Source organism: Juglans regia, chromosome 5 (genome assembly GCF_001411555.2).
Source record: "Juglans regia cultivar Chandler chromosome 5, Walnut 2.0, whole genome shotgun sequence".
Classification (NCBI taxonomy): Eukaryota; Viridiplantae; Streptophyta; class Magnoliopsida; order Fagales; family Juglandaceae; genus Juglans; species Juglans regia.
The window spans coordinates 7,328,739-7,339,257 of NC_049905.1; the positions used below are offsets into that span (position 1 = coordinate 7,328,739).

Genomic DNA, 10,519 nt, shown 5'->3' on the forward strand with positions numbered 1-10,519 from the left:
GGCTTTGCCTCGTGTTAGGGTTTAGAGATTGGAGAGGAGAAGATGAGAGAAAGGGATGGTTTGTTGCTACGGGTGAATGGAGAAGACTTGGATTTGGCTAGTTTAGGCTAGGGTTAGGGCTTAAAGGACTTGGAGAAAAGAAGAGACTGGGTTGTAGTGGAGTATCTTGTCGAGAAGATAAACGAATTTCGCTATGCACTATTTCACTTACCATGGATATTAATGGATGGAGTGCACCATTTTATCACCAAACACGTTTCTTGCACCATTTTTCGCACTTTTCATTCCTCTTGTCTAGTAGCCTTTCATTCCTCTATGCATCGTTTCATTTTTCCAGTGACCGCCAGCTGGGTTTCGTGTGCGAAAGTACCTGGTTTAAGAGTTTTCTATTGCATTAGTATACAACAAATGTTGTAAATGTTGAAAGATATGAAGATATTGTAAATTTATTGGTAGTTATCAGTAATATTTAAAATAATAATTATTTTTAAATGAATATTTAAGTTGTGTATAAAAGGAATAAATAAATTAGTAGTGCTATATGTATTTATAATTTTATGTATAATACTCATTTTTTCAGTTTAATTTTTAAAATCAAATTTTAAATTTTATAATTTTCAGCATATCATTAGTTGAGACGTGGAGAAATAATGTATTTTTTGTAAATTTTTCATTTTGTTAACCCAATAATTTTTTTCAGGAAAATACAATCATTGTGTTAACCCAAGACATTTTATTTTTTTAGGAAAATAGGATTAAATACATCATCATTGTGTTAACTCAAGACATTTTATGTTTTTAGGAAAATAGGATTAAATACACCGTCAATCCTTGAGTTTTATGTAGTTATCTTTTAGCTAATCGTTTTTTTTTTAATTTTATCATTTTAATTCTCATATTTGTAATTTTTTCAAAAAGAATCTTTTGTTAGATTTTAACAAAAATAATTTTAAATTTAGATATTATTATAAAAAAACATAAAATCATTTTAAAATATAAAAAGATACAAAATAAATAAGAAAATAAGCAAAAACTTGAAAACTAAAATTAAAAAAATGAAAAATAATAAATGAAATAAGTCATAATACGATACTAAGAAAATTGAAATATTAAAAGAAAAAACTAAAATAAAATTTTTTTAAATAAAAGAAATACATAAAGTATAAAACTCAAATTAGAAAACACACACGTAACTTTAAATATAAAATTAAAATAAATGAAAATATATTAAAATAAAACAAAAAGAATTTGAGGTGGTCACTGCCCATCCCAAGCTCTTAGGTTGGTTAACCCAAATAATAGGAGTGCTACCCGCACCTCCTGGGCAGGCAGCCCTCTCATGAGCACGGGGAAAGTTTGACAAATAGAACTTAGCGAGTGCCTTGGTTTGGGTAACTCAGGCCGCACATGAGTTGGATAACTCAATTAGAGCTTGTGTTGCATAACCCATAAGTGGTTTGAAACCCAAGCATGGTCGAGGTTTGCCTTTAAGGGGCATGGGTTAGGGTTTGGACAATAATATACGAGGAAAATGTTAGTTTGTCCCAAGTTTTTATTTTTGGATTTGACCCTTTATGTATTTTAATTTGTTTCAATTGTTAAGGAAGTGATTACTACTATATTTGTGTAAGAATCCTAAATGTTTAAAGATAATTAAAAAATGTACGGAAAAAAAAAAAGAAAAAAAAAGTGCAAATGCATTAGGGGCGTGCCCAACGATACATGTCGAGCAGTCGAGTAGCAAGATTCAATATTTAATAATGGAAAGTGATAGGTACACCGACAAAATGTATTTATCTTTGTTTTAATATTTGTGTTTCTTTATTTTTTAATATTGTGTTTGTTTATCTTTTTGTATTTTTGAAAAAAAGTATACAAAGAAATGCTTTAAAAAAAGAAAAAAAACCTAAACACTGCATGTACAAAGTCTCGATAGACTTTATAGGTGGCTGTAGTATCATCCTTTAATTATAACGAGATAAAAGTAGAATAATTGTTTATTTTGTGAAAACTTTTCAAGGAAAATGCTACAACTACGATCACATAAAAACAAAATCTACCGTATAATATTAAATTATTTAGTTTTGTTAATTTACTTTTTGTAAGATGTTTTAAGACTATCATTTCGTTTTTTATTAAGTAATAAAACATAGACAACGAGAGATAACAATTAGGGCCGTATGATTATCTGTCTGGATCGGAATGATAGTCTTATTGGTCGGTTTCAAGTTTAGTTTTTTTAGATCGGATCAGACCAAAACTGACCAAATGTGTATATATATATTTTAAATATATTATTTTATATAGTAGTTGTATAAGTTAATTATGTATTTTTATATAAAGAATCACTATTGACCATATATACAATAAAATTATTTAATATTTATTAATTATATATAAAATATTAAAGTGATAACTTAATTTTAATTATACTAATTTAATTAATTTTTTATATTAATTTTTCTATCAAAAAAGAAAAAAGAAAAAAGAAATGTTTATAGGCCGAATCAGACTAAATGGAACAACCGGTCCAACAAAAATGATGGATTGAAATTTTCGATCCATGACCTCATACGAATTGATTACATCCTTAAATTAACAACTGAACACTGGACATGCATACAAAGAAGAAAAATGATAGTTACAGTTGTGATTTGTAAGTGCGTAAATATCTTACAATCACTTTAAAAAATATAAATATCTATAAGATTTATGTAAAAAAAATTAATTTTTTAATAATTATTATTTTTTTAGTACTGTTATGGGTCCCAAATTCAGGATCCAAAAAATGTCCTGAACAGTGTATTTTTATTTCATCTTTTTTTTATTTTATTTCATGTATTTTTTTAATCATCATAAATATTTTAAAAAAAAATCACAACATCATTAAAAAATATATTTTTAATCATTCAATTAAAAAAAAAAAAAATCTTATTCAGGATATTTTTTAGATCTCAAATTTGGGATCCAAATCATTTTTGTTTTTTTTTTTCAAGACGATTGCAGGAGGGCAGCATTACTCCTCAAAAAATCATATACTTTCCGAAATTTAGTCTGGCGGGAACAAAATGTCCACTCTCAACTGATACCCGCCAATTCAACCCTACAAATTCGAAAGCACTTTCCCACTAACCCCTCCGACGGCTATATAAACCGACCAGACCGACCGACCGAACAGATTTGCCCACCATTGCTGTCCTCTAAAAAAAACCAGGCCTTAACCCTAACCCTAGCTCTCGAAGAAGTCAAGAAAAATGCTCGAACTCCGGCTAGTCCAGGGTTCGCTCCTGAAGAAAGTTATGGAGGCCATCAAGGACCTGGTGAATGATGCCAACTTCGACTGCTCTGCTACCGGGTTCTCGCTCCAGGCCATGGACTCGAGCCACGTCGCGCTGGTGTCTCTGCTCCTTAGATCCGAGGGCTTCGAGCACTACCGCTGCGACCGCAACATCTCCATGGGCATGAACCTCAACAACATGTCCAAGATGCTCAAGTGCGCTGGCAACGATGACATCATCACCATCAAGGCCGACGATGGCAGCGACACCGTCACCTTCATGTTTGAGAGCCCTAGTAAGTGTTCTTTTGGTTCTTTAAATTCTTAATCTGGTGATGTTCGAATTTGAAAATGTTAGGCTGGGGTTTTACTTCTAATTACGGTTTTCAAGTAGCTGTGTGGTTTATTTTTAGACGTTAAGACATATTGCCATGTTTGGTTGCTGTAAAAATGTTGGGAAACGAAAGAGCTATAAAAGTTAATTATATTTATGCTACAGTTATGCTGCGAGAAAAATTATGGCTAAAGTCTTTCTGTTAGCTCAAGTTCTATTTTCTCTCCCCCTTTCTTAGCACTGAAAGGTTTTCTGAGAAAATTTAAGGATGGACATTTATTTCAATTGGAACGAGAAGAAAACATTGTTTGCTTTAAAAAAGTTTTAAATAACTTGAGACTGCTTTTTTTTTTTTTTTTACTTTGTCCTGTTTTTTTTTTTGTTTTTATCCGACATGTTCTTGTTTTGATGGATTGTTCTGCTTCCAATTGGGTAATGGATTAAAGCTCAAGACAAAATTTCTGATTTTGAAATGAAACTGATGGACATCGATAGTGAGCATCTTGGAATTCCAGAGGCAGAATACCATGCTATTGTTAGAATGCCTTCAGCCGAGTTTGCTAGGATTTGCAAAGATCTCAGCAGCATTGGTGATACTGGTACTGTGGCTTTGTTGTTGGATTAATTGGTTCATTGTTTTGTCAGTTGTTCTTCCCATTAGTAAATCCCTAAACATTTGGTCAGTGTGTGTTTGCAGTTGTCATCTCTGTGAGTAAGGAAGGTGTGAAGTTCTCCACAAGAGGTGATATTGGAACTGCAAACATTGTTTGCAGGCAAAACACCACAGTAGACAAGGTATGCTCTTATGGTGTAATTAATAGGAAAGAGTTTTATTCTGAATTGGGTTGAGTAAACTTCTTCCAATCCATGGATTAAAAACGAAAATTTTCTATTGAACATGCGATTACTACAATTATAGCACCTCTTGAACATGGCCATTCTGCTTTTTTAGACTTTTGCACTGCATCGTGAAACTTGTATCTAATGGTGGGGCTGTTGATTTATTTGAAAAAAATGCAGCCAGAAGAAGCAACGATCATTGAGATGAATGAGCCAGTATCATTGACATTTGCGCTGAGATACATGAATTCCTTTACAAAGGGAACACCTTTATCGAACATGGTTACAATTAGCTTGTCTTCAGAGCTGCCTGTCGTGGTTGAATACAAGATTGCAGAGATGGGCTACATTAGGTTCTACTTGGCTCCTAAGATAGAAGAGGATGAAGACGAGACGAGGCCTCAAGCTTAGGTGCTACGCTTTTGCCCGCAACTCAATTGTTGTGTTTTAAAACCCATTTTGAGGATGTTTGTTATGCATTCTCATCTTGGCTATTTTTTAATCTTTGTGGGCAATCTATTTGTTCTTTAGAGGAATTCTAAATATGTTAAGTGATGGAGTCTGTTCTTGTTTTATGAACTTTTTTGTCAAATCGCTGGTGGGCTCTATAATCACAAGATTAATGTTATACACAGTTAGTTGTGAAGTGCTCAAGCTTACCAATCATTTTGAAAATGAGAAGGATTTGTTATTAAAAAATTAAATTTTTTATTTCTTTTTATGTGAATTTCATATTTATTCATTTATTTTAAAGAAAAGAAATTGCATTTATACACTTTACAAGTGCAAATATCATTTCTTTAATCATCAAAACAATTAGAACATAGTGCTAGCAAGCTAGGCAGCCTACAGGTTAGATGACCTAAAATGGGCATCGATGGAGCGGTCTAGCCTCACGATTTTTGTAGCCAATGGATAGCCATATTGGCGAAGAAAAAGGTCACCAAGAATGTGATTGTTTTGGCAGAGAGAAGAGAGTGGTTACAAGTTACAACCACAGAGAATCTTGAAAGTTGTGACAGGAAAGCAGGTACTACTGAAAAAATTGATTGGACTCTGGTTGTTGGTGAAGATATTCACTCCCACCTTGTTTGTTGGAGCATCTCTACCTGAAAGCAAAAGCGTCTCACGGGTAATGGAAGTCAGAACAGATTTGTCACCGAGCAAATGCCACATGAGACAGATGGGTGGCTGCTAGAGGGCGGTAGATATGAACTTCAAATTTTCAAATTCCTCATTAATAAAAAGAGGATAAGAAAAATGAAAACCAAATAACAAAAGAAAGTTGCGCACTAAGGTCTCGTTTATTTTGACAATTTATTTCAATTCATCTCATTTAATTGTTATAATTTTTTTAAATTTTTATACAAAATAAAATAAATAATTCAATTTTTCAATTCTCAAAATAAAAATAATATTATAAATAATATTTTATTTAATTTTTAACTTTCATTTCAACTCATTTAAAAAAACTAAAGAGGCCTAAATTTATGCGGAAGAGATGAGAGAAAAAAGGAGTTACTCCAACTATGATACTGGTGATGATTGATGAGGTAACACTGAATTTGTGAGCTATTAAAATCATCCCACTATTGATACACGGGGGTGTATGATCAATGTATGAAGCTTTCCTGACTCAAGTGAAGTGGGAACATAAAGTTTAAGTTTAACTACCCTACTACTACCCATTTACTACTCTTTTTATATTTGATTTTTTTTTAATTTTTTAATTTTACTTACCTTAAAAGAAAATGATAAAAAAATAAAAAAACTAAAATACCTTTTGGTAGTAGATGGGTAGTAATAGGGTAGTAAGCCTATTACCCAAAGTTTAAACAGATCACCAAAGCTAAAAACAGAAGTGCATTGGAAAGATAGAGACATGGATTTTAATTGGAGTTAGAGACCAGCTATACCACGAATTCTAGCTGTTCTTGATAAGCTCTAGCTTGATATCTCCCAAGGAAATTAACTAGTTATTGAACTTATAAGTTGGTGCGTAAATACATTGTTTATTATGATTCATAACAATTATTAAAAAAATTAAAATGTGAAATTTATTTTTCACACGCACGGGTAAAGTTGAAGAAGAGGTTTGTGGGCTGGATAGTAGGGCTCGTAGACATTGAATCCTTTAACCACTGGGGCTGAGTCCACACCATTTCGTGGTTGGGGGGACTCTAGCCCATTAGTTACTTCTACTTTTTGTATTAGCGCATTATAGGCCCAATATGAATCCAAGTTAGATCATTTTTCCTTTTTAACCTTTTTCTATTATGTAACGTGGAATCTTTAGTTGTTTGTTATTTGGTAGTGCTTGGTTGGTGTGTTGGCAGATATAAGTGGGGACCAAAATTACAACATTGTATATTTGAGCAAAGGTTTATACAAATTCCGTTATCTTTTCTCTCACTCTTTCTTCTACAATTTTTTGGATGAGCTCACCCACGAATTGAGGTCCGGTTCTTTATCCCTCCATTTTGGGGTGTGACAAATATGGTATTGGAGATTTTGATCCAAGACGAAGCCCCATGACAAAAGGGACTCGCATGAACCAATTGTAGGAAGGACTCGCCTCTCTCAAGAAAATAATAGACTCCCAATTCAAAACTATTAAGACTAAAATGCTGGCTCTCAAATGCATGCCTGAATCTATAATCTAGCAACTAACTACCTTAATCGTGGAGTTGCAAAAGAACCATAGCCCTTCACGTGGGAGTCTTCAAGTTTGCACTAGCGTCGAGAGGAACGATCTGAACCTGGAGGAGAAACATATTCAAGGTCAGTAAAAATTGACTTCCCTAGCTTTTAATGGTGAAGATCCTAATATGTAGTTATATAAGGCCAACCATTTCTTTACTTTCTATAACACATTACCATAATAGAAATTGAGGTTAGCCTCCTTCTATATGAAAGGATAGGATCTTATATGGTTCCAAGATTTAGAGAAATCAGGGAACTTGAGTAGTGGGGAGGAATTTACTGTGACATTGTTGACTAGGTTTGGACCTAGCTCATATGATGATCCCATGGAGTCCCTAACTCATCTAAAACAAAATGGCATTGTGGAGGAGTATAAGTCCAAGTTTGAGGCCTTGTCTAATCGACTAAGGGAATTATCTAATTCCTACAAGTTGAGATATTTTCTTAGTGGGTTAAGGGATGATATTCAATTGCTTGTGAGGATGTTTAATCCTGACAACTTACTCACTACTTATAGCCTAGCTAAAATTCAGTAGGAACATATTGGAATTACTAGGAGGAATTAGAAGGGGGTGCCACATTCCCCTGACTAGAGATTGCTTAAAAATCCATTTACAACTATTCTAATAGCCCCCAAGGGAGCTTCCAAGGCCTTAATGCCCACTCAAAAGATTAACCAGCATCAAATGAAGGAAATGAGGGATAAGGGGTCGGGTTACTACTGTGATTTCAAGTGGAATCTAAGCCACAAATGTTCCAATCCCAAATTATTCTTTAATTTATGATGTTGAGGAATAAGTTTTTGAGGAACTTGAGATGGAAGAGGGCCCAGTTGTGGAGGATAAAGTGGAATTGAGGCAGAAAACAACCAACTTGAGATCTCCCTATATGCCTTAATTGGCTCCTAAGGTCCCAAAACAATAAGAATACCCACGAGATCTTAAGGGAAGAATTCTAACTTGGTCGACCTATGAAAATGAACTTTATGCTCTAGTGGCTACCATACAGAAATGTATGTCTTACCTACTTGGGTAGTCCTTTACAATTAGGATTGACCATCAAAGCCTCAAATACTTGTTGGAACAGAAGGTATGAGCCCCTATGCAGCAAATGTGGATCTCTAAGTTGCTGGTTATGGTCTAGTAGTGGAATTTAAAAGGGGGTAGGAAAATAAGGTGGTTGATGCTCTTTCTAGAATAAATGAGGGTGCTAATCAGGAAGTAGAGGTCAACATGGCAACATTGTCTATTCCCACTACTAAATGGTGGGAGAAGGTTAAGGCAACCTATGTTAAGGATCCTTATACAGTGGGCTTGATCTCTCAGCATGAAAAGACACTTTATCCCAAGATTTTTCAGTTAGAGGTGGGTTATTGCACTGCAAACAGAGGGTAGTGATAGCTAACCATAGAGACTTGAGGCAGTAACTACTATAGATCACTCACATCAGCCTTTTAGGAGGACATTCAGGGTATGACAAGACCTTACATTGAATCAAAAGGGAATTTTTCTAGTCAAGGCTAAAGACAGACACCAAAAAGTTTATTAGGGAATGTGAAATCTGTTAGGGTGTTAAGGCAGATCAATCCAAACAAATTGGCCTATTACAATCCATCCTCATTCCCTCACTACCATGGACTCACATCACTATGGATTTGTGGAAGGCTTCCATTTTTCTCATTGGTATAATAGCTTATGGGGTAGTAGCAGGAAAGCTCACCAAGTATGCTCTAATCATCCCCCATACCCACCCTTTCTCAGTTAAGACAATGACTCAGCTGTTTATCAAGCACATTCTAAAATTACATGGAATGCCAATTCCATCATCTTAGATCGAGGGAGCACTTTCACTAGCCTCTTTTGGTAGGAGCTATTCAACGCTTAGGACACACAATTGACCTTTAGTACCTCCTACCACCCCCAGACTAATGGTCAAATCGAGGCTGTCAACAAGTGTGTAGAGAATTATCTAAGGAGTTTTGTGGGAGACAAACCTAAGGAATGGGCTAATTGGGTATCCTGGGCTGAGTGGTGGTACAATATCCATAAGCCCTTTTGAAGCCCTTTATGGCTATGCACCCCCCATGGCTAATTCCCTATATGTCTGGAACTATCAAAGTAGAAGTAGTAGAGGAGAGTTCGATTTAGGGATTCGATCATCCAGCTCTTGTGACATAATTTACAAAAGGCACAGGAACGCATGAAAAGGTACATGGATTTGAAACAAAATGAGCAAACTTTTGAGGTTGGAGAGTGGGTGTACCTCATATTATAGCCATACCATCAGTTATCGGTGGCACGCCGACAGAATCTAAAGCTAGCACTTGGATTCTTTGGCCCCTTTGAGATCATTCAGAAAATACGCGTCGTGGCCTATCGGCTTCAACTCCCACCTTCCTTTTCCATCCATCCCGTCTTTCATGTATCACAGTTGAAGAAGAAGCTCGAGCAACAAGTCACGATCATTCCAACTTTGCCTCCAATGGACTCTGAGGGCCTTCTCAACCTTGAGCCAGAAGAAGTTTTGTTTCGTAGACTCAAGAAGTCGAAGAACCAACCCTTGGTCGAGCTCTTGGTTTGATGGCAAGATCAACAAGCAAAAGATGCCACTTTGACCCATATGTGCTGCTAAAGGAGGCTTGCCCCCACCTTGTGGGTAAGGTGTTCTAACCAGGGGGCTTTGTCACATGCATGAGTAAAGTTGAAGAATAGGTTCTTGGGTTGGATAGCTGGGCTTGAAGACATTGGCTTTCTACTAGAGGGCTGAATCCACACCATTTCGTGATTAGGGGCCTCTGGCCCATTAGTTATTTCTAATTTTGTATTAGCTCAATATGAATCCAAGTTAGATATTTTTTCCTATTTTTTTTTTACCCTTTTCTGTTATGGAATGTGGAATCTTTAGTTGTTTGTCATTTGGTAGCGCTCGGTGGATGTGTTGGCAGGTATAAGTGGGGACCAAAATATCTTTGAGCAAAAGTTCATACAAATTCTATTATCGTTCTCTCCCTCTTTCTTCTACAATTTTCTAGAGGAGCTCACCTCAAAGTGAGGTCCAGATTTTTATTCCTCCATCTCGGGATGTGACATTATTCTACCAATTCATGTGATAGGTTTTATGTTTAGTGTGCCAAATAAAAAGATTTGTATCTATATATTTTTTTATTACATTTAACCTATGAAGATACTCTAAACTAGGTAAAGACAAAAAAGAAAACCTGTTCTTGAACAAAGATAGCAGCACTGTGTGCACGCTCATATCCATGGTCAACAGAATGCAAGATAAATCCGTGGAACCGTGGTTTTAATACATGATCAAACGATGGTTTGATCAAGCTGATTTACTCGAACATTCATTCTTCAGCT

General features: G+C 35.2%; 1 protein-coding gene across 1 annotated transcript; it reads left to right on the forward strand.

The window, feature by feature from the left end:
* The first annotated feature begins 3,041 nt into the window (after window positions 1-3,041).
* Window positions 3,042-5,097, forward strand: LOC109003774 (proliferating cell nuclear antigen-like). Its single transcript, XM_018982060.2, has 4 exons — window positions 3,042-3,573; window positions 4,058-4,210; window positions 4,309-4,406; window positions 4,632-5,097. Exons 1-4 carry the CDS (start codon window positions 3,255-3,257, stop codon window positions 4,860-4,862), a joined length of 801 nt encoding a protein of 266 aa, XP_018837605.1. The 5' UTR covers window positions 3,042-3,254; the 3' UTR covers window positions 4,863-5,097.
* The last annotated feature ends 5,422 nt before the right edge of the window (window positions 5,098-10,519 follow it).

Coding starts and splice junctions, on each gene's coding strand:
- LOC109003774 (XM_018982060.2), top strand. CDS start 3,255: ATGCTCGAACTCCGGCTAGTCCAGGGTTCGCTCCTGAAGAAAGTTATG. Junction 3,574..4,057: donor CTTCATGTTTGAGAGCCCTA/GTAAGTGTTCTT, acceptor AATGGATTAAAG/CTCAAGACAAAATTTCTGAT. Junction 4,211..4,308: donor CAGCAGCATTGGTGATACTG/GTACTGTGGCTT, acceptor GTGTGTTTGCAG/TTGTCATCTCTGTGAGTAAG.